The sequence below is a fragment of the Manacus candei genome, unplaced genomic scaffold (genome assembly GCF_025592945.1).
Source record: "Manacus candei isolate 608988 ecotype Guabito, Panama unplaced genomic scaffold, ASM2559294v1 h1tg000007l, whole genome shotgun sequence".
In the NCBI taxonomy this organism is placed as follows: domain Eukaryota; kingdom Metazoa; phylum Chordata; class Aves; order Passeriformes; family Pipridae; genus Manacus; species Manacus candei.
Genome location: NW_026138055.1, coordinates 7,413,209 through 7,437,364, shown reverse-complemented (window position 1 = coordinate 7,437,364; position 24,156 = coordinate 7,413,209). Strand labels below are relative to the sequence as shown.

Here is a 24,156-nt window from a genome sequence, read left to right as displayed (position 1 = left end):
AAGTCCTTAAACTTGTCATTCCTTGTTTTTCCTGGTGTAAAACGTGGCATTTCTGTGGTGGTGTCTCCACTGAATTTAATTAAGGTTCTATGGGAGATTTCAAAACACTCATTGATTATGTGATAGCACTTCCCAGTGCTAAAAGAGTGAGGAATGAGACACTTTCCTGGGAACAATGACCCTTTTCATCATTTTTGCAGTGGGGCTGTGACAGAGGACCAAGGTCCTGCCCATTAGTAGGTCAGGGCAGACAGTGCCAGGGAGAGAAGCCAGTTGACCATGAGGTAAAATGTGTAAAATTGCTTTGTGCTCCCTCTTAATTGACCCAAAGAAAGTCAGAAATCAAGGCTGGGCCAATTAATTTTCAACTATTTCCTTCATGCTGAAAAATACAGACCTTTGGGCTGGCTAAAACTTTAGGGATTGGGTCTGGCTGGAAGTGTGGCTGATACTGCAAAAGAGGAGGTGGAAAAGCTTCATTCAGGCTATTTCAGGGAAAATTTTTTGGCTGTTCATTGCAAAGCACTGTTTGAATGAAAATGAAGTGTTAATGTCTCAGTTGTAATTTAAGATTTTTAGAACTATTTTTGCAGAATCACAGAAAGGTTTGGGTTGGAAGGGACTTTAAAGATCATCCAATCCCACTCCCTACCATGGGCAGGGACACCTTCCACTAGCCCAGGTTGATCCAAGCCCCGTCCAACCTGGCCTTGGACACTTCCAGGGATCCAGAGGCAGCCACAACTTCTCTGGGCAACGTGTGCCAGGGCATCCTCACAGGGAAGAATTTCCTCCTAAGTAAAGAATTTTAAGTGAAATATGTAAGTTTTGAGTAAAAGCAAAATGTATCCAATTAAAATGCTGGACTGACTTCCCCCACCTAAAATTTGGATTGAGCTTTTTGGGGCACAAAAAAGATAATCTGGAATTTTATCTTCTACTTAGCCTGGAGAAATCCATGGTTTTCCAGTCTGACCATCTAAAATAAAAATGCAGGTAATTATTCCCACGGACTGGTCTCAAACCTGCTCTTTGTTTTCAGCAAGGAATGGGTCTCCCTGCTGGGTGGCTGTGGACAACCCTTGAATCCATGTCCAGAAGATTCCTGCTTCAAACTGTTGGAGCAGCAACCAGTGGTGCTCCAGATGGAGGTACCACAGCTTTGATTTTTTGGTCCCCATATTGGTAACATTGAAGGGAATTTTCAGGATGTACCCCAGAATTATCAACATTGATTTCCACCAGCCTTTCTCTGCAGGCATTATAGGTCATTCAGGAAAGGGAATGTGGCTCTGAGCCACTTGTACAAGGAGAGGAACCAGAACTCGAGGGGATGAATCACCTCATTGCAGACAGCTGAGACATGGAGGCTCCTTTCTGGGAATTCTGTGGTGGGAGCAGTGACCTGTACTCATGTTTCTTAAGGCTGGCCCTGCATGTGGATGACTTTTTTTTCTTAAACAAAGTTCAGCAAAAATCAGACATATTTCTATTTATTTTTTCCTCCCTAACCTGATATATTTTTTAAGTGACTGGACCCACTTTTCACTCAGTGGCTGAATAACACAAAACGTAAAAGAATGAGATTTTTTTTTTTTTGGCTTTTTTCATGTACATTTTTGTCCAAATATGCCATAAGTGCTCCCACCTTTACTTCCTCCCACCTCCTCCATTTGCAAAGTGGAGCAAATGCTGATGGAGCCGTGTGTGGATACAAAAACCTGCTTGGAAACCTTCCACACCTGTAATCCTTGAACACACCAGGCTGGAGCTGGAGATACAGAACACAGTGAGAGACCAGAGGCAGAAATCAATACAGACAGAGTTTTATAATTAAAAAATTGTGCATTTCAACAAACAGCTGGCAGTTATAACCATCCCCCATCCCCCTCAATGCAGAAAATACATGTCTGGAACTCAGACATCTGATATTTCTAATGCCACGTGTAATAACCTCTTCAGACTGTGCTTGTATTAACTCCTGCATTGGGCCACCAGACAAGAGCCCAAAGGCAGGTCCACCCTGTATCAACTCTATTCAACCCTATTCGACCCTAGAGAGAACCAATCCCCCTCTTCCAAGGCATTATTTTCACTAAAAACCCATCATTACTGTATTTTGACTGAAAATGCCTCTGAAAATCAACATGTGGGACACGAATGGATTTATTTTTATTAAAAAAGTAAACAAAGAAGAATTTTGATGAGGTGGTTTGTTTTCGTTTTTTCCAAGATGTCCATGGGGAAATAAGGCTATTTCTTTACTAGTAAACTAAATGGCACTGTGGCTGGTTGTCTTGTCCAGAGGCCAAGAACCCAAATAAACCTTCACTGCCTGGGCAGCATGAGGTTCAACACCCAGGCATGATGCTGATGGACTGACTGCTGCAGACAAAGCTCCAGTGCCTAAAATTCCTCCTTCCTTAGCAGAAAGAAAAGATACTCAATGAGCTTTGAAGCGGATGGAGAGGCATCATTGAGGGGTTGTGTATTATGGGGGATAAAGGACTGGATTCAGCTCCAGAGCCCCCAGCCCCACACGGATATGAACCCCTTCGTGGTGTTAATTTATCCCTCCCATGGAGACCCGTGGAGGCACATGAATTATTTGTCTTCTCTGCATTGCCCTGAACTCCCTGTGGAACCCCAAGCCTTCAAGCCTCGTTGCATCTTTCCAGGCACGTCGGAGCCTCACTGAATTCTGGTTCACGCCACATTTTGGGACAAAGGCATGAGCCCACCCCTCAACCTCCTGAGGGAGGCGTCCTGTGGGCTCACATGCACACGCACAACAACTTACACACACACACAGCTTACAGACAGCCAGGTACAGGCACATCAACACAGCTTCCAGCTCAGCTGGGATTACACCTCCCGCTCCTCCCCAGGCCTCGGGCTGCTGCTGGGTGGGCACAGTCAGGTTTGCTCAGCCAAGAGCTCCCTGCCCAGGGAGCAGAGCTGGGCTGGAGTGATGAACAGAATGGTTTGGGTTGGAAGGGACCATAAAGATCATCTGGTTCCAACACCCTGCCGTGGGCAGGGACACCATGAGAGGGTTGAGAGATTGTACCGCTCTGACAGGAGCAGTGCCAGCTCCTAAAGGCACCCACACTTGGTCTAAACACACTGTCTTGGGTGCCAGGTGTCCCAAGATTGCCACAGCAAGACTTCTTGAGTCCCTGCCCTTGCTGGGCAGCACCACAGGTCTCTTCCCTCTGTTCCACATACAGGCAGGTGTGCAGTTGTGTGCACTGAAAGGCAAGAAAATACAGCTTCCATCTTACACCCTGCTAAGCAGGGAGGGAACCCCATGGGTTTGCTGCAGGCCCAAAGCTCATAGCAGCAATATTTCTCCCCTCAATTTTATAGTCACATTTTGAGTTCATTACCCAAAAAAAAAGTCCCTTTTCTCCTCTTGAAGTTCCTTTCTCTGATGGCTGTGTGTTGCTACAGAGGATCCAGGATTTGCTGGTGCTGCTGTTGGGGGAATTTCAGACTCAGGTGATTTCTCTGAGAGGAGATGTCTTGGGTGCATCCCTTTGCCTTGCTGCTTGTGGGGACAGCCACACAGTGTCTTGTGGACACTGTTGGCAACAGGATCAGAAACCTGTTCTACTCTGAGTATGACTTCCAGGGCACACAGGAGACTTCTGGACAGCTGGAGTCTATATAAATGTGTCCATGATCAGTCCATAATCTATGCCACAGCAAAATTGAGTCCAAAATACTCTGGAGTCAATGGAGCAAGTCAACAGACACACTTTTCACCACTTCTTGGGGCTGCACACTGTTTAACCCACAGACCTTCTCCTGATGGGAGGGCTCCTCTCCACTGGAAATCAGCTTCCCACCTGAAATAGCCCCATGGACCCTGTGCTTGGGCCAGCAGAGGCTGAGGGTTGATGCCCAAGAAGACATTCATGGAGGACATTTGCTGAAGAGACAGATCCAACCTGGGAGGAGGCACAGGGGAAGAGAAAAGGGATTTGGCTCTGTGGTTGATCTTTGACCCCTCCTTTGATTTTTGAGTAACACCAACCACACTGAGCTGTGTCTTAGTTACTGTGTGGGGAAGAGAAGGAGAAGGGACTTTGCCAAGGAGCAGGCTAAGTGCATGTGTTGGGCTCAGATGCTCTCCAGGCTTCTCCCATGCAGGTCCTGTCTCCTCGACGAGCGGCTCGGTGCCCAGGTCTGCTGCTCTATCCTGCCTCCAAGACCAGCTGTGGATTCCCTGTTCACCCCTGTTCCTTCTGCTCCTCTTTGGCCTTTTTTTTCCCCAGAAAGAGCCCTGCCCCCTCTCTTTCTCCCTCATCTTCTCCCCCCCCCACACTTCAACACAGCGAGAACCGGCGGGAGTTGATGTTCATCTTGGTGACCCCGATGAGCTTGAGGGGCGTGGAGAGGCTGAAGGAGCTGACCAGGGGGAAGTCACAGAAGAGGTCAGCGAGCTCGTCCCGCTCCTCCAGCTCGAAGGTGGCGTCGTTGAGCATCCGCTGGTGCAGGTGACACGTCTGCTCGATCTTCAGCTTGTTGATGTCTCCACGGAGCCTCATGAGCTGCCTGGCCAGCTGCTGGTCCTGCAGGCGCATCTCTGCCTGGAACACAAGATGGAGGGTGGGGAGGGAAGAGGAGGTTGGAAAGGGAACAGCAAATCTGCTCATTGAGCTGCTGTCCCTGTCAGAGGCTGCATGGAATCACTGGAAATGGGACTTGTCTAGATGCTGGAGCTGGGAGGGAGACGAGGATCTTGCATCCCAGTCAAAACCCCAAATTTCTGACAATCAAGGAAGTGTCTGCCTGCTCAGGTTTTCAGAGGCACCAGGAATATAAGATATTAAGTTCTTAGAGTGTCCAAAGGAGGGCAACAAAGATGCTGAAGGGCCTTGAGGGGAAGCCATGTGAGGAGCAGCTCAGGGCACATGGTGTGTTCAGCTGGAGAAGAGGAGACTGAGGGGAGACCTCACTGCAGTTACAATTTCCTTGGGAGGGGAAGAGGAAGGGCAGGCACTGAGCTCTGCTCTGTGTGACCAGGGAATGGACTCCAGGGAATGGCCTGAAGTTGGGTCAGGGGAGGGTTAGGTTGGATATTAGGAAAAAGCCCTTCCCCCAAAGAGTGGTTGGGCACTGAACAGGCTCCCCAGGACAGTGGTCATGGCACCAAGGCTGCCAGAGCTCAAGAAGTGTTTGAATGATACTCTGGGGCACATGATGTGACTCTTGGGGATGGTCCTGTGCAGGGCTAAGGATTGGACTGGATGATCCTTGTGGGTCCCTTCCAATCAGCACATTCTGTGACTCTGTGAAACTGGAATTAAAGCCATGCCAAGGCTGTTGGCTTGGTTATCCCTCAGCTCAGGCTTCAGAGCCTCCATCTCAACATCAAACAAAGCCCAAATTAATTTTGCTCATAAGGCAGCAGCCACAGTGAGAGGGAGCAATTAGAGGTGGAAAGGACCAATTAAAAGAATACCAAAGAACTGATCCCCAAATACTCAGCCTGAGTTTCTGACCTGCATAAATCAGAGCTGGTTCACCACAGTCAGGAACAGGGGCCACCACACCCCCATGGCTTATCTTATGTTGGAGATCTGAAGTGTCCTTCAGGACAGGACCCCCATGGTTTCCCCACAGGAGAGAGAACAACTACCCCTGGGCTAATGATCTGAGTAGTTTGGAGACATTTTTCTCCCCTGGCACCTAACTCTGCAAGGTGGAAGATTCAGAAGTGATGAAAGAGGTTTTTTATTAAAAAAAACCCAACAAAACAAAACAACAAAAAAACCCCAAAAAACAACTTATAATTAAGCAGAAGATTTGTTGCCACAGGATGCTGTGGGTGGTGAAGGAAGGAGGTGAACACTTGGTGCAAGCATCAGCCTTTGTCTGGGGAGCAGAAGCAGGCAGAGCTGGAACAGAGATAATGAGAAGACAATCCTCACTTCTCACCCCGCTTCCCTCCTCACAGAAAAGCAATAAACCAAAAAAGTTGCAAAGAAAAGAAGGTGATGAGAGAGAAACTGAATAGCTCTTAGCAAACCTTGTGGCTTAAATCTGTGTGACTCCTGGGAACGAGGAGGAAACAAAACTGGAAAAACAGCCCTACATTTGCCCCAGTGCAATGTTCTGCCTCTTTCCCTGGTGTTGCCTCCACCACAGGATACAAACTGACACTGGAAGGATCTCCTTGGCAACAAGACCCTTGATTTTGTTCTGTTTGGGGTTTTTTACCTCCCAGTAGCTCCCTAGGTAAATCCTTTCCTCACTGATTTCTCAGTGCAGGAGGAGATGCCATGAACTCGCAGCTGCGCCGTGGAGCTGCCCTGACCCCAAATCCATCCTTTACCTCACTCTTTGGTAGGATTCATCCTCATCAGGCATTTAGGATGAAGTTCTTCCCTGTGAAGGTGGTGAGGCATTGGCAGAGGTTGCCCTGAGAAGCTGTGGCTGCCCCATCCCTGGAAGTGTTCCAGGCCAGGTTGGATGGAGCTTGGAGCAACCTGGGATAGTGGAAGGTGTCCCTGCCCATTTTATGATTCTATGATTCTGTGTTTCCATGATTTGGGATGCATTCCCCTTTTCTGGATTCTAACAGTATGGATGTGGCCAGAACATCCCAGTTTGCCTCCAGACCTAAAAATGAGCTGTTTAATTTATGGGTACAGATGTAGCTCTGAGGGTAGGGAATAAATTATTCCGGGTCTGGTGGTTTATGCATGAAGATGGAGAAGTGAAGGGAGGAGGGAAAATTTCCCTCAAGAGACTCCACAGGTGGCCCTGATATTTCTATGTGAGACTTTTCCGTGCCTGGGTTACTGCAAGAAGGGTGGGAATCAAAGTAGCCACAGGGTTGCTTTAGTTTGTGTCATAATCCCTCCTCCTCCAGGCAGTTGTAGAATGGTTTGGGTTGGAAAGGAGCTTAAAGACCATCTCATTCCACCCTCCTGCCAGGGGCAGGGACACCTTCCACTATCCCAGGTTGCTCCAAGCCCCATCCAACCTGCCCTGGAAGGCTTCCAGGGACTGGGCAGCCACAGCTTCTCTGGGCAACCTGTGCCAGGGCCTCACCACCCTCACAGGGATGAATTACTTCCCAGTACATAACGTAAATCCCTTCAAACCCAAACCATTCTATGATTCTCTATCTGACACTACAGGGACATCCTGGAGGACCTTGCCTGATGCTCTCAACCAGTAACTGGACTCCAGCTCAGCTGATTGAAGTCACCTTTCTACCAGTCTCTGAGTCCCTCTCTCTCTCTCAGCAAATCTCTCTGAAATTATTGGCAGGGTTGTGGCCATTCACCTTCTTCAAAAAACCCACTGTTTCCTCACAGACCTCGTAACCTGTGTCCCCAGCAGAGCAGTGCTACTCAGCAGGTTTTTCTCCTCCCACCTTACAATGAAAGAAAGAATAACTTTGTTGATATTTTTCCCTGTCTCACAACAAATGCTGTGACTTCAGGTTTTATCAGGAAAGCGATCGTGAGTGTTATTGAACTGACCCCGGGTCGCTCTTTCTTGTTGGTTTATTAAGTTACGTAAGAAATGTCAACAAATGCTTTCATTGAATGTTTTGAAGAATGTGGAATTAAAAAAGCCACTACTGCCAAAAAAAAAAAAAAGGGAGGTTTAAAAGAGAATTATTGAGGCCATTGTGGAGAGGGGTGTGAGCTGGAGTTGCTGTTTTCCCTTGCAAACCAGCTTTACACTTTCTGTCCAGTTCTTGCTTTCCCTGTCTCCTGAAGAAGTTGCCTTGATTTCATGTAAGCTGGAAGACAAAGCCTTCCAGAAAATAAGGATCAGGAACAAAGCCTGACAGTGTTTGACTAAAGACATGTGGATGTGGCACTTGGGGACATGGTTTAATGGTGGGCTTGGCAGTGCTTGAGGAACGTTGGACTTGATGGTCTTAGAGGGCTTTTTCAACCTGAACGATTCCGTGACTCTATGAAAGAATAACTTGTGCTTCTTGGGAGCCTGTCTTGTCTTCCCAAGGGCTTGGAAGTTCCTTACACTGTGACAGGTTCTGTGGAGGCAGGTCCATGGGGTGACAACTGGGAAGAGGGTAGAGCACAAAAAGTGGGCTACTCTGCAGGATGTGGTTTCTCTCTTCTCACTCATCACTGGGGCTTGGCTTGAGATGCAAATATCCTGTCCTGCATTCATGGAGTTGTCCTATTAAGTCCTGCTTTGTTCAAACCCACCCAGGATATCAGCAGAATTTCATCCAGAACCCAGAAGTCCTCATTCTTCTTCCCTTTCCCAGAGGCTCTGCACAAACACTAAAATCATTCCATCCATCCCATGCTGAGGACCAAACAATCACCAGAGATTATGAATTATGCCTCTTTAAAAGGAGCAGTGTCAGGTCAGCAGAGCTCCACAAAGCTTCCTGGAAATGAATAATGGAATTACAGGGGTCACATCACGGGAAACCATGGGGTTTTGGTTTACACAGTTCAGCCACAGGGCCAGTCACCACACGGTGACTCAACACACCAGTTCATCCACATGGGACAACATGACCCCACACACACTGCACAGTGTCCTGCAGAAACCCGTGGGGAGCATCCAGCAGAAGCCAGACATTTTGCTTCCTTCCAGTCTCTCATGCCAAGGGTAGGAACAGGGTTAGGTTTGTCTTGCTCATAAAAAAAACAGTTTCTTAACAAAATGTGCCTCTTTCTGCAGACCCAGCTCCAGCTGCTGGTGGGATGGACAGGATGCTGGTTTGAACTTCCCCAGGTGGGAGAGGGAAACAAACTCAGGTCCTTCCTGGCTCAGGAACAACTGCCAGGCTGAAATGCAAAGCTGGACCACAGGATGTTATGAACCCAGGAAGGGTTTTCTGTTTGGATTGAGCCTCAGAGTCTCCCAGGGCTGTTTAATATGGGGGAGGGACAGAAAGCTTTGTATGCATCCTTGCCTGTTTTCCAGCCCAAATAGCTATGAGGAGTTGCCTTCAATTTTGCCTTACTCATATGGGTACAGAAAGGAAGACCAATAATCTTCCCATTTCCAGTGGTTCATTTTCTCCCTGCGTTGCTATGGGGGGATGTTTCAGCAGCGAGCATGGCATTGACATGTGGAGCTCCTTGGGACCTCTTCCCAAAAGAGAAGAGCCCTCTGGATGCAGCCTCAGCCTGTGGTCCATGAAGCTCAGGGTGATGGTCTGTGGAGAAGCAGCTGCTCCCGTGGGTCCAGCCCTTTTAATTTCCAAAGGATCAAAAGAAACTGAAATCTGAACTGGTCCTTTCCTGGGAGCAGCCTCTTGGATTCAAGCACAGAGAAGCACAGGCCAGTTATTAGACCCTTGCCAAGCACTTCTGAGAAGTCCAGATTGCCTGTGTTTTGGTTTGAGGCTTCTTCAAAGGTGCTCAGATGCAACCCTGTCATGGCTAATTTCAGATGCTCACGCCCTTGTGGTGCAACCCACAGCCCCAAGTGAGGTATCCCAGCTCCTTCTGCAGTGCCTGGGAGTCACACACCCTCAAAGCCCAGGGGACCTTTGCCAGCTGGCACACACAGAGCCCGTCATGGGTCCCAAATCTCACTCTTCTTCAGTGTTGTTTACTCTGTGTTGGCTCCCTCAGAATTAATCTTCATAATACCTTTCCTGAGGGAGGTAATTACCTCTGGATTTTGTTAAATTATGGGGTGTTAAAGTGCATTCAGTGCTGGGAATTTCCCCATTGCCAGGGGAAAAACCTGGAAGTTCAGCATCTGAGAGGGACATCTCAGTGGGGTTACATGTAGGCTTACACAGGAGAATTTCACGTGATTTCTCAGAGCTGCAGTTACACCTCTGCTGTGCACATAAATCACAGCCACTCCACAAAACTCACTCTCTCTCCCAAACAGGGTGGCTGGGCCCAAGCTGGCCCCTTGGGGATGGTCCTGTTCCAGGATAACTCCCAAACTCTTCCCTGGTTTTAGCAATTTAACAATAGAGGTCACAGAATCATAGAAGGGTTTGGGTTGGAAGGGACCTTAAAGACCATCTCATTCCACCCTCCTGCCATGGGCAGGGACACCTTTTGCTATCCCAGGTTGCTCCAAGCCCCATCCAACCTGGCCTGGAACACTTCCAGGGATGTGGCAGCCCCAGCTTCTCTGGGCAACCTGTGCCAGGGCCTCCCCACCCTCATAGCCAAGAATTCCTTCCCAATTTCCCATCTAACCCTGCCCTCCTTCAGCTTAAGGCCAGCACTGATTTAATAATAATTAGCCAACTGATTTTCCACCAAGAGCATCAGATATTCGTGTCCCTTTTTGAGTCTTTCCAGCATTCTGTCACACACACCTCAGATTTCAGTGCCAAAATGGTGGATTTGAGACAGGAAACTCATTTTCCTACTGGGACAAATTTGGAAGTGTTCTAAGATGTTCCTGTTCACAGGTTTGTTCTTTAGCCATATTTAAGAGGGAAAGGATTTTGAGTGCTTAATTTTATAACTTGCAAAACCTGACAAATTTCAAAGAGGAAAGTACAGTCTGACCCCTCAGGTCCTAGAGTCTGTCACCATTCCCCTGCTAGTAATGGCTTTGCTCTCAATACTGATGAAGAACAGCCACACTTGACAGACCAAAGGCAAACACAAGGGCAAAAAAAGAGGCAGGAGGAGCTGGGGAGGGAAGTGCTGCAGCCCTGGGGCTGTTCAGCATGCTCTGAGAGCTGCAATTTGCTCCTACACCTCGACAGAGCCTCTCAGCACAACAACAGGAGCAGTTTGCATGTCTGGATAAATCAGCTTCCCCGAGAAGGATTCTCAGCAGGTCCCAGCTGACGTGGCTGGATGGGGCTCTGTGGGCATATGTCAGTCCTACAAACCTGGGCCAGGGCCTGACGTGCATGGCCTGGGACAGGCCATGTGAGGTGAAACACCAGGAAAAGCAGGTGGACAGTAAGACCTTGGGTTTGTCCTTTGCTTCACTTTTGAATGCCTGAACCTGGCTGAAGCCAAACCAGAGCAGACTCTGGAAACACAGAGGCAAATTCCTCTTCCAGTGTTAGATGATGCCTTTTGTGTGGATCGGGAGTAACAACAGATGGGGCACAAGGAAATGGCCTCAGGCTGTGCCACGGGAGGTTTACATTGGGTATTAGGAAAAATTTCTTCACCAGAAGAGTTGTCCAGCCCTGGCACAGCTGCCCAGGGCAGAGGTGGAGTCCCCATCCCTGGAGGGATTTAAAAGCTGTGTGGATGTGGCGCCTGGGGACATGGGTTAGTGGTGGCCTTGGCAGTGCTGGAGGAATGGTTGGATTGGATGATCTTAGAGGGCTTTTCCAGCCTTAATGATTCTGTGATTCTGGTGCTTCATATTTAACAGATAGTACTAATTTTAAAGCTGGGGACTCCTGGTCTATCAATTCAGCAGGCAACTAACCCATGTCATGGCCTTTTCTGTAGAACAATGGCCAAGGGCAAGTTTGGGTATACCTATACTACTAAAATCACTTTCCTGCCTCTACTGCTTTTGGCTGGGATGGAGTTAAATCCAAAACTGGGTGGTCCCATACCAATTGCGTGTTGGGAACAGTCTCCAGCATGTGCAGACTCCTAAGCTCAAACTGCTTGGCAGGATGCTCCCTGGCACATGCCAAAACCATGCTGGGGCAATGCTGCTGAAATAACCCAGCCTGAACACGCTGTAGTTGTGCTGAGGGTTGTGGGTGATGAGGCTGCACACCCTCCATCACTGCATTTCCTTCAGTAAGGCCATGGGCTGCTGCACTTCCTTCTAGGGTAGGAAGAATCTCCACATTTACCAGCTTTTGCCCTTTCATTGGATGGATGAATCCTACAGACCTTAAATTGATTTCTCATGAAGGACTTTGTAGAGTGGGGGGGAACTCATCCTGAGGCAGAGGCAAATTTCACCTCAAATATGACAACTGGGTCATTTTTGGATCATCTTCAGAAAGATGCCCGGGATACTCAACATTTGCTTGAAGCAAGGCTGGGTTGTGTGGTGCCCCCAAGACTATGTTCTCATGTGTTAAATCACACCAGAAGGATTAATTGCCCCCTCAGGGGGACCTTACCCAAGGTGTGGGGGTGCTGGTGACCTTCCTGGCAGCCCCAAGCAGAGGGACTGTGTGGTCTTGGCTTCTGACTTAGAGAAATATGTAAACATAGAGATAACTATGTCACAGAATCATGGAATGGTTTGTGTTGGAAGGGACATTAAAGATCATCTCATTCCAATGTCCTGTCATGGGCAGGGACACCTTTTGCTATCCCAGGTTGCTCCAAGGCCTGTCCAACCTGGCCTTGAACACTTCCAGGGATTGGGCAGCCCCAGTTTCTCTGGGTAACCTGTGCCAGGGCCTCACCATCCTCAGAGTCAAGAATTTCTATCCAATATCCAATTTAACTACTCTCTCTCAGTTTGAAGCCATTCCGCCTTGTCCTGTCACTCCAGGCCTTCAGAAATAGTCTCTCTCCATCTTTCTTGTGGGCTCCCTTCCAGTACTGGAAAGCTGCATTTAGGTTGCCTCGAATTCTTCTCTTCTCCAGGTCGAACAATCCCATCTCTCCCAGGCTTTCCTCATAGCTGAGCTGCTCCATCCCTTTGATCATCTTTGTGTCTCCTCTGAACTCGCTCCAACAGCTCCATGTCCTTCCTGTGCTGTTGCTCCCCAGGGCTGGAGGCAGCTCTGCAGGTGGGATGTCACCTGAGGGGGCAGTGGGGCAGAATCCCCCCCTCCCCTGCTGCCCACACCGTGGGATGAGCCCAGGACATGGTTGGGTTCCTGCTATGAAACCTTCCTGATTATTTTACTATCACAACATGGGAATAAATGAAGAAAAATCCTGTCTGTGTTGGGATGTGTGGAAGCTTGTTCTTTTATTTGAAAATAAGCTGGATTTCACCCTTGAAATGTAATGTGAAATTCATCTTTTCATTCCAGCACCCTGGGATGTGATCGCCTGGCTGTGCTTTCACTGCTGGCTGGCAGCTCTTACCCACAACAGTGCCTCCAACACAGCTATTCCAGTGTGTGGTCAGGCAAATCCCTGCTCTCTTTTGGGGAAATTGTTCTAAATGACATGAGTCATGTCCAGATCCAGCAAAGACCAGTATAATTAAATGGTAAGAAAATGGAAAGTGAGGAACAATTAGGGTTTGCTTTGTCCTTTTTTCTTCTTTAATTTAAACTTTCAGTTTTTGACAGATGGTGGTTTAGATACCACACCCCAGTCTAAAGGGTAGAATCAGGCTCTGAGACAATTTATACTTCCAACATGGGCAGAAATTGAAAGAAAAACCCAAATCTTTTAAAATCAGGGCTCTGAGAAGGAAAATCTGCTCCTTACTCTTTTTAGGCATCATAAGATTTGGGGTTTATATGAAGTGCACTGTGCATTTAAGGTGGTATGCAAGGGATGCAAGCACAGACTCAGATTCAGGTCTCTGGAGCTGAGGTTCTCCAGAGCACCTAGTGGTTGTAGGAGATCATCTCAAAGCTCTTCCTAACAGTCCTGGGGTCCTGAAAGCACATCACTCACCTTCTGAAAGCCACAACCCTGAGAAACAACTCAATCACCAAACTGCAACATCCAGAACCACCTCTGTAAATAACCCCTCTAGACATCAATCCAGCTGGGAGAACGCAACAGAAAGTTGACAAATAAATATAACCTGAAGCAAAAGTTGCAGAGAAATTTTTTAAACTCCTTATTCATTGTTGTCAGGAGTTTTTCCTCAAAGACTTTCAGTGCTTTTCAAAAGCAAAGTGAACATTTTCACAAGTGTTGACCACAAGTAATGTCCCAGCCCCTGTTGCAAATATTCCTGCTGAGACTCCCAGGCAAAATTCCAATCAGGCAACAGAAACAAAGCCACGTGTCATGAGTCACTTCCAGTAATTTGGGCCAAATAATAAAGATATTTCATGCTGGGGAGGAGAAGGGAAGGATCACTGAGAAGTGTATTCTTGGTGTCTGGTGGTTCCTACACTTGCAAAGAGGATTGGAACTTTCTCCAGGCCTAAAAGCAGGTGCTCTGATAGAGCCCTGTCCATCTTACTGAGCTCCAGTGGCCTCCAGAAAATGATAGCATCATGGAATATCCTGAGTTGGAGGGGACCCACAGGGATCATTGAGTCCAGCTCCTGGCCCTACACAGGACAACCCCAAAATCACATCGTGTGCCTGAGAGCATTGTCCAGATGCTTCTTGAACTCTAGCAGGCTTGGTGCCTCCATGCTTCCTCCTGGGAATTACTCCTAGGCTGTACTGACTCCTGAGCTGGGTTGGGAACTGCCTGAGTCAGCACTGGTTGGTCCAGGATAAGCTGGTGCCAAAGATCATGAGAGCAACGTGACATATAAAAGATGAATTCCAACCCCCATGTCCTGGCTCTGTGAATCCTCCTCAAGACAAAGTATTTTTGTCTTGTCTTTCTCTGTGAAACCACTGGTTCATAAGTACCAGAAATAAACAGGGGCCAAGGCTGGGATGGGAGAATGTCCAAAATGTGCTTCTAATGAAGCAGAAGACAATGGATGATGAGCCTGGAAGAGCCGGACACAGAAAATTCAATGACTGATTTTTACTTTTTCACCTGGGGCCGAAGGCAGGTAGGAACAAAGAGCTTCCTCATTCTTTTATATTTCTCCCCTCTTGAAAAAGTGTCCTGTCTAACAGGGAACAGGAAATCACTTACCAGTTCCTTCCTGAGCCACGTCAAAGCTTCATCGATGCTCTCAAAGCCGCCTATTCTCCCTGAGGAAAGAGTCCCCTTGTCCTGGGCAGGGCTCCCATTGAGATGCAGCTGCACCTTCCTCAAGGGGACAGTCTCCCCCGTGGTCTTTTTGGCCTCAGTTCCCTCCTCCTCTCCCTCTCCTGCTGGCTGGGGGCTCTTCCATGCCTGCTCCTCCAGCTTCGCCTTCCACTCCAAGTAGGAAGGGCGCCTGGTCTCCAGCCTCAGCTTCTCTGTCAATGCCTTGAGGGTCCTCAGGTGGTCATCAGGAGGAGGAACACCTCCAGGGCCAGCATCCTTGCTGTCCAGCGCCTCCTCTATTTGGATTTTGGGTACAGACATCCTCTCTGGGAGTCACAAGGCATATGGGTGGGCTGGAAAGGATCAGGGGCAGGGATGGGAAGCGCTCAAGGTCTGACCAGGTGTCACAGGGTGCCAAACACAGCTCCTCCTCCTGCTCAAGGACCACATCAACCTTGGATGAACACCTGGAAGAAAAACAGAGGATTGGTTTCCAGTCTGAGAAGGTAAAGGGAGTGAGGAAAGAGAGGCAACTCTTACTATAGCAGAGGGAGTGAGGGTTTTGGGAGAGGCACCGTGCCAAGGTGCTGCTGGGGAACGTTACCTCACCTCAGCTATCTGACTGCTTTTGGGGCAGGAACAGACAGGCTCTGGCTTTTGGCAAAGCTCTGGTTACCTACATCTCTAATCTTAACTCAGGGGACCATGAAAGAGTTGCCAAGGGGGCCAGGGCACATTCCCAGACCCCTCTGGGTCTGTATCACACAACCCAACATCCTCTGGAGAAAGTAGTGGACGTTGGGGTGTCTGTACACAGGGTTTTGCTGATTTTTCTGGCTGGCAAACCCACATCTTCCCACTTGGGCAAATCAGGTCCAGGCAAAGTAAGATAATCTGAAAGAGTGGAAGTTTAGATTAGATATTGGGAAGAAATTCTTCCCTGGGAGGGTGGTGAGGCACTGAGGCACAGGTTGCCCAGAGAAGCTGTGGCTGCCCCATCCCTGGACGTGTTCCAGGCCAGGTTGGATGGGGCTTGGAGCAACCTGGGATAGCAAAAGGTGTCCCTGCCCACGGCAAGGGGGTGGAATGAGATGGTCTTTAATGTCCCTTCCAACCCAAACTATTCCAGGATTTTATGAACCCAAATGTCTCTCCTGAGAATTTTAGTCAAAAGGAGAACTGGCAAAAGGGACTTATTCTTTTTTCTACCTTCAGTTTTACAGATTTATGTTTAGGTCTGGGTTTGTTAAAGATGCCAATCTGCAGCCACAGCATTCATCTCCCTCCTGACCTGCAGGCTCCAATCAGGAGCATTATCCCAGCCAGGAGTGGGAGTAAGTGGGGTGCCTGTGCTCATGGAGACTTGTGGTTTCCATCACTGGCCATGTCCAATGTGCCTACTGGGAGTGGTCTCTTGAAAACACCCCAGTGGAAGACTAGCACAGAGGAGCCAGGAGCTTCCTCTCCACTTTTCCTCCTCATGTATGGACTCAGGGAAGCTGTGCCCAAAGCCAGTCTATCTGGAGGGACCTGGAGGGACACAGGACTTAACAACTCTGCAAGAGCTGAGCTCAGGCAGCTTCCACCTTCGTTTGCCAGCAGGATCAGATAAGGGACTTTCTCAAGGTTGTATGCTCATCTAAAGCTGAGCCAGGAATAGATCCAGAGCTCTCCTTTGCACCTCAAACACAAAACAAAATACTTTTTTGCCTGCCTGGTAAGATGCCCGGGAAAACCAGGATATAGGCAGCTTTCTAGAGTTACTCAGCCATTCTTTCCACTGCTATTGCCACAATGACATGTGTAACTCTGAAAGCCAGACCATAATTACACCTCTCCAACCTTTTCAGTTAGAAGATTCAATTTAAAAAAAAACAACATCAAAAACAAAACACCAACAGAGAGCAAGATTTATCCCACAGTTGTGTGGAGGCACACGAGCTGAACGAGGAGTTGATAATATACACACAGACAGTCTGGGGGTGGAGAATTAGTCATGTTGTGGTCTCATTCCTGCTCCTATTTATGCTAATGAGAGTTTTACGGTGAGCAGGAGCACACACAGACACTCTGTCAGGTTGAAGCCAACAGCCCTCATGCCTGGAACAGCAACGATTTTCCTTCTTCCATTGAAAAATAGATTGTAAGGAGGGGAAAACAGTGAGCTGCCCTTGTTGGAGAGGCAGGTCTTGCACCGGCTTCTCTGCAGGGCTGAGAGCATGTCGAGGAATTTACCTTGCCTCCTGCTCCATCCTACCAAAATCAATAAAGGAAAACACTTAATGACTTTAAAGATCTCACTTCTGAGCTTTTTATTCTGTCCATTGAGGTGGAGATTGCTAAGGGTGGCCAAAACCAGCAGCCCAACAGTCTGATGCTGTTCCACACTACTGGGCTACTGGATTTGTTAATCCCCAGCAAACATAACATTTTTATAATAAAGCTGAGTTTTCTGAATGCCACAGCTGCAAAGCAGAGCCTCCACAAACTCTTTTGTCCTGTGTTTTCAGCATGTGTGGAATCCTCAGGGCGGAAAAGGCCCTTGGTGTTGGAGCCCTGGGTACAGCTCAGTTAACACTCAGATCATTGAAACGTGAAAACAGGACAGCAGCTTGGAACATCCCCTTTGTCACCACCCTGCTGTCATCTCCCTCTCCCTTTCACCACACCTCCCAGCAGCTTTGGAGGAAATTTGGGGTTTCTACTCTAAAAGCAGCATTGATTCAACCCATCTTTCACCTTCTCTCCGGTGTAACACGAAACGTCTCGTTCACTCTGTAGGGACCCCCCCTAAACAGGCAGCTCTGTTCCCCTGCCTGTCCTAACTCAGAAGTGACAGAAAGGAGCCACCTCTAATTTCCCATCAATATCTTGGACTTGGATCAAAGACCTGCTGTGGAAAAAGAGATCTGAAAGTGGTAATTGTGTGAAAAATGCCTTGCAGTGTGAGGCTGTAACACAAACCCTTTGCTGCCTGAGAGCTACTGAATTCCCAGGAATGAGCCTGCCTTTGGCTCCAATCCACATACTCCCAGTCTCCTGCCCCAGGCTCTGTTTCCCCGTGGGCTGGCCTGTGTGAGGGAATTGAAGTGATTAACCCTTGGTTTGTCTCATTATCACACTTGCCACGGGGTGTTCATGCCATACCTAGTTAGGGGGAACAGGAGTTCAGCACCAAAATGGGGTGAGGGTTTGCTCCCACCTCACTAAGACTCTTTGCTCAGGGGTTCCTCCCTTCCCTTGCATGAATGCTGAAAGCACAGGACACATCAGCTCACTGAGACAACAAAAAAATCCCTTTAATTTCTTTCTTGGGATAGATTTCCATTGGAGAAGTCAACTGATCTACCCCAAGCTGTAATGCAAAATGATCAACAGAAACCCACGTCCAGGACTGAGAAATAAGAGGCCTGATAAACTGGAAGTTTTATATGTTCTGTACCTTCCTCATCAACCCTCTGTGCCCTGGTCAGATTTGAACACCAGGCATTCAGGAAGCAGCACTTGTTGGTGTGTGCTGGGCACAGGCACAGCCTGTGAAATTCAGGGCTAGAAATGAGGGCACAGGGTGCTTCGGAAGGTCACATGCCAGGGAGCCAAGAGGTCCAGGAGAAGAAAGGAAAAAAGGAAGAGAAAAACACTCAGGATGAAAATGGGAGGGGGAAAAGCAGAATAAATCAATCAGCCAAAGTGCGGGGAGAAAACTATTTTCTCTTCACTATTCCTGGTGGACTGCAGCTTAATGTAACACCACTTTTTATTGCAGAGGAACAGCAGTGATTACAGGAGTCTGTGTTAAAGTAATGCTGCTCATCTGGTGTCCAGGAAGACAGAAAAGCCTGAATATCAGACAAAGCCCCAGCTGAGAGAAGCCCTTTTTCCCACACAGCCCATGGATGACACTTCTGACATGGGGCAAACAGGGCAGAGGTGATGGTTCAGCCTGTTAATGACCTTCAAAAAGCACTTCAGCCCCTTCATGCCTTAGTTTCCCTCTCATTGAATAGTCAGGTTGTGTAGCTGGGCTTCATGAAAAAAGCTCTGAGGATTCCCAGAGATGTACATAATTCACTCCTGGTGTCTTCAGACCTCATCTGGGTGACCATATTTGCACTCCAATTGGGGCATGGACATCCTCTATGATCCATGGAGTTTGGGATGTAGTTCCCCTAATCATTTGGAGGCATTTGCTCTCAAGGTTTGCACACGTGGGTCATGGAGACACTTCCTGATCCAACAAAGGAAACCCCTGGAGTAAATCCTACCTGCCAACATCACCAGTGAGCTCTGCAGGTCCCAGTGGATGAAGAGGACCCTGAGCCTGAAACAGTGGGATGAAGGAATACCAAGTTGGAGCAAGAGGTGGGGGACAGTGCCTGGTGTGCATTCCCCAAGCAGGGAGAGCTGTATTTGCTTTCCTTGTTGGCACAGCAACAAGGCAGGGATGGGGTGGGCATGGCTGACTCCCCTGGAGGTCTCTGACCCCCCTGGATGTCTGCAGTAGGTTGGAAGCAGGGCAGAGAGGAGGGGATGCCATAGCAATGGAGAGGGGGTTGCCATAGCAATGGAGTAAGGGAGGACTCTGGCTGCTCAGGGTGGTGGATGGAGGCTCTTGAGCATCCTCAGGGCAGGGGAGACACAGAGGCCTCAGGAATCAGGTGAGGGAAGAACAGAACCATCTCAGTCAACACTGCAGCTCCCTGGAGCTGGTGATTCCCTTTCAGGGAGGCTGCACATCAATCATTCCTTTCTCCATGCCAGAATGACCTCACTCGGGAAAGGAGCTGCTGTGCTGTGTGTGAGCTTTGATCAGCTGGGAGTTTCCTCACCTGGAGCCCCCTCCTGCCACAGCCCCCCAGCAGCACAGGTCCATCCTGCTGCTCTGCACAAGGGTCCTACAAAGATGGAGAGCAAGTTGCTCCCCTGGCCATCCCACAGGCTCAGGAGAGAACTGGTATCCCTGGGATGTATTATCCGGTGTTTGCCCACCCAATCCCTTCCTGTAGCACCCGAAATCTGCTCCTGCAGGAAACTGATCTGGTTCCCAAATGCCTTTTTCAGCTGTCCCAAAATGACCTTCAGATTTCCTCCCCACAAAGACTCCAGCAGCATGAAGATCTGTCTGGTTCTGAAGATGGGACATATTCCAGGGCTGAAACTGGAGCTTACTACTTTGAAGCATTGCTTTCTAGGCCTACTCTTTTACTAAGCCTTAGCCATTCTACTACTAATTTAAATTGCTTTGCAACATCAGGATCAGATGCTTGCTGCCTGCTCAGGATGGTCAGGACAGGACGGAAGGGGCTCTGCCCATGCAAGGCTGGAGGAGCCATGGCAAAGACCTCAGTGAGTGCCACTGGCCACAGTGCCCATGGAGACCTCCTGGACACATTTATGTGGGCTGTGAGCTTGTCCCTTCCTCCATGGGCAAGATGATGGCACTGGTGTGACCAAGCTGGACAACACAAGCATGGACTGTCTGGTGACTCTGCCTTCAGACCTCCTTGCTGGGCTGCCCACGTTGGCTGTGTCCCTTCACACACACATAGACCTGACTTCCAGTCTAATACAGGACAAAGGCCCAGCGAGGAGACCAAGATTCTGTGCCCAGATTGATCCAGAATGCAATGATCATGGAAAGGTGATCACAGACCAGTGGGCTCAGATAAGGGTACAACACCTGTCTGAATGGGATCCTGGATACACCTGGATATTCCTGTTTGCCTACTGCCAGGAACAACCCCCCTGATGACCTTCCAGATAGTTTGGATGCTCCTTCAGCCCTCTGGATATGGATGTGGCATTCACAGATATATGGGGAAAGAGGAAAAAGAGGGGCTTTCCATTCATGTGTGATCTGAAGCAGAATGAGGACTTGCCCCAGAACATCCTTCTGCCCAAATGGCCTCCAGAAAGGCCTCTAGACACTGCAAGGAAGCGAGAAGGGGAGAGCAGGAGAGGCTGCAGAAAACCCATCAGCCTTACAAGAGGAGTGAAACAAGAGCTCAGAGATGGCTGCCCCATCCCTGGAAGTGTCCAAAGCCAGGTTGGATAGGGCTTGGAGCAACCTGGGATAGTGGAAGGTGTCCCTGCCCATGGCAGGGGGTTGGAACAAGGTGAGCTCTAAAATCCCTTCCAATCCAAACTGTTCTGTGATTCTCCAAGATTAGAGGGGACCAGTTTGCACTCCCTGCCCTAAGGCACTTCTCCTTGGCTTATTTCCAGCATCACTAGTAGAGTCAGAACCTGTTTCAATAAACACATCTGTACCTTCCTGCCTGACTACATCCCATCCCTCCTGTGTCCCCTGCACAAAATCCAGCAGGCTTCTTGTGAGGAAGCAGCACTGAGATTGCTGCCTGCTTCAGATGGATCCCTGCAGCTCCATTTTCAGACCAGCTCAACTCCCCTCGATCAGCAGGAGCTCTGTGGAAATCCCGCATGAAGAAATATTTGGCATTCCAGCAAACCAGTCTTCCAGCGAGTGGGAAGTATTTGCAAACTGGGAAGCTGGACGGGGTCAGTGCTCTCAACCCATCATCCCAAACCATGTATGATTCCTCTTAGGAGGAATGGGATTAAGCAGAACATCAAAGGCAAGTTTACAGGCTTTTGGTGAAGTCACCACGTCCACCCTCGTCATCTTCTGGTGAAATCTGTTGAGGCGAAGGGAGCCACGGATTATGGGCAAAGGTTTCTTCTCCACACACTGCCCCAGGCTCCTTGCAGATTTTGGGATTTAATCTTGGAGGTGGCATGCCTAACCTATTCCCAGAGATGCCCCCAAAGGACTTGTGGCTTGGCAGAGCCAGTTATTCCCTTATTTTCCCTTCTGCCACCCCAAGCACAACCGCGCGTTTCAGCGAGGAGAGGAGGGGACCTCTGTGCCCGTGAGACCAGGGTAATGAAAAGGGCTGGGATTCCTTGGGAACGAGCCAGGGCAGGCTGAGAAATGCTCTCTTCCCAGGAGACCAGCACAGGGAGTTATTTTCTCCCTAAATGCAGCGTGGAAGGGTGTGTTTTCAGCAAAAAAACCCCAACCACCAACCTTTTTTTGGCTTTGCTGAGCTTCATCTGCCTGTCACTGAGTTCACCCCCTACAGGGACAAGCCCCAGGGCCAGTTCCCATCCGAGATCCCCAGGCTCCAAGGTAATGGGATTAGGGGAGCGGGGTCAGCCCCCCGGCGACCCCCTAATCCCCTTTACATGCCCCCTGTCCCATCCAATTACCCGCCTTGGCAGCTCCCCAAGCCATGATCAGACAATCTCTGTCCTTAGACCTGTCTTCTCCCAATGCTGAGTTGGGCATTTAATAGCATTTAAGATGAACTGGTTGCAAACAGACCCCCCTCCCCTCTCCGCAGAATCTGAGGCTGCTTATTTTTATTTTTGGGGGGGTTTTTTTGTCTGTTTGTTGTTTATTTTTTTTCTCCTGCAGTGTCTCTGCTACATTTTGCAAACACCTAATGGCTATGGGCTGTTGCAAGCTCAGAGCCCAGGAGAAGCTGGATTTCTCCCGTTCTCCTTTATTTTTGTGTTGTATATGCTCCCACGAAGGATGGGAGGGATCTGTACTGGGCATTTGAAAGCAGAGGAGACCTGAGATGCAAATAACAGCAACAGCTCCCGTATGCTGAAATGATGGCTGGCACAGGGGAAAACCACAGCAGCCAGAACAGGCTTGCTCCCGCTGGAAAGTGGGGAATTCCTGGGATACAGGGGATGAGCAGACAAAGCCAAAGGAATCAGCTGGACACAGGTCCTGGTTGGAAACAAGGAACTTGCTTTTCATCCGTTTCACTCCCCTCCACTGAGGACCCTGATGCAGGAAAGCTCCTAAGGGTGCAGCAGTATGGAATAACACGGGGAGTATCACAGGAAAACAGGGAGGGGTGTCCGTAGGGAGGGAGAGGTGACAGCCTGCACGGACCGGGGAGGGTCCAGGCTGTAGGATGGGGATGGTGTGGGTGCCTGGGTGAACACCACACCAGGGAATTTTGGCTGGGCTTGCACAAACGCTCGCGCTGGGAGGGGTGTGGGCTGCTGCTATTATTTTAGCAATTAGCCCCGAGCTGTTAGAAAGGGCTCTGAAGAAGTTCTGGCTGGTTTGTTGTCTTTTTTTTTTTTTTCTCCCCCTCGGTGTAAACCTGAGCTACAAGGGCCAGACCTGAGCAGGTGGAAACCTGCTCTGCTCAGCACACAGTGCCTGCTTCAAAAATCCAAGGTAGCTACGCCCTGCGAGGCCACCGCGCTCATCCCACCATGTCTGCACTGCACAACCCTCCGAGCCTTCCCAGGGCTCCTGCAAATCCCAGGGAGGGGGCAGAGGGAGCAACAGGTGATCGTCCCGAAACCTGGCCAGGCTCTTCCCTCTTACACCTCATCCAGTGTAGAAAAATCCTCCTGGAGGGGGTGAGTAGCCCCACACCACTCCCAGCTGAGAGCAAAATCCACAAATCTCCTCGGAAAGAAGGACTGAACCCCAGCCTGTCCCAGTCAATGGGGAGCAGCCGTGCTGGCCATCTCCAGGGAATCTCGGCAGGCAGGAGATGGTGGATGGGGGGACACATTGCAAGCCCCCAGCCCCACCACATCACTGCCAGCGTGACAGACCCCAGCGCTGAACTTCACGGTGGGGTCTCCATAGCCCCCCCCAGGACCTGCTCCCTGCTGCTGCCCCTTTCTATGGGACTCAAAAAGCCAGGGCATCTCCTCCAGCCCCGGGCATCTCTCCCGAGGGCAGGGGCTGTCCCCGGGCTGGCTGTGTCCCCCCCACCACGGCCAAGCCAACACGAGCAACAAACTTACCGGGGCTGGGCTCAGAGGGAGGATCTCACGGACATCTTGGCTCCCTCCTTCCACCTCGGGGCTCCAACTTGGGGTTTGCAGAGCGGTGTCACCAGTGCCTTCAGGAGTCTGTCTCATCCTCCTCTCTGTCTCGCTTCAGAAATCCGTGTGTGCTGTGGTTGGTGGTTTGTTTTTTTTTTTTTTTTTTCAAATTTAAGGGACTTTTTTTTTTTTTTTCAGCGGTTGCGTCAGGCCTGTTGCCTGGAGACAGGCGAGCTATTCCAGTTTGAGCTTTTCAGTCCAGATTTCCTCTCTCTCTCTCTTTCATTCATACCACCGAGCCCTGAACCTACCTCCCACCAAGCAATAACCCTGGAGAGACCTGAAAGGGAGGAGCTGCACAGCCTGGGTCCTAAACATCCTCCGGTACCCAGGCGAGGGAGGAGGAGCAGCGATACCTTGGGCGTGGGTAACAGGGATGAAGTGGTCCAGCGGAAAGCAGGGATCCTCAAGGCTTGCAGGAGATGCCCGGAGAGCCGATGCGCTCCCAAAGGAGTCTGTGGCTCTTCCCGACACCAACCAGGCTGATGTCCCCACGCTGTTCCTGTTTCACACCATGGATATCAGCCTTTCAAGGAG

At 49.4% G+C, this 24,156-nt stretch overlaps 1 protein-coding gene across 1 annotated transcript; it reads right to left on the bottom strand.

Annotated features, from left to right (window-relative positions):
- Window positions 1–1,498: 1,498 nt before the first annotated feature.
- FAM167A (family with sequence similarity 167 member A) lies at window positions 1,499–23,887 on the bottom strand. The gene is made up of 3 exons (XM_051812372.1): window positions 23,539–23,887; window positions 14,674–15,197; window positions 1,499–4,595 (listed from the first exon to the last, which is right to left on the bottom strand). The coding sequence occupies exons 2-3, from the start codon at window positions 15,049–15,051 to the stop codon at window positions 4,332–4,334; spliced, it is 642 nt and encodes a 213-aa protein (XP_051668332.1). The 5' UTR covers window positions 15,052–15,197; window positions 23,539–23,887; the 3' UTR covers window positions 1,499–4,331.
- Between the last annotated feature and the right edge of the window lie 269 nt (window positions 23,888–24,156).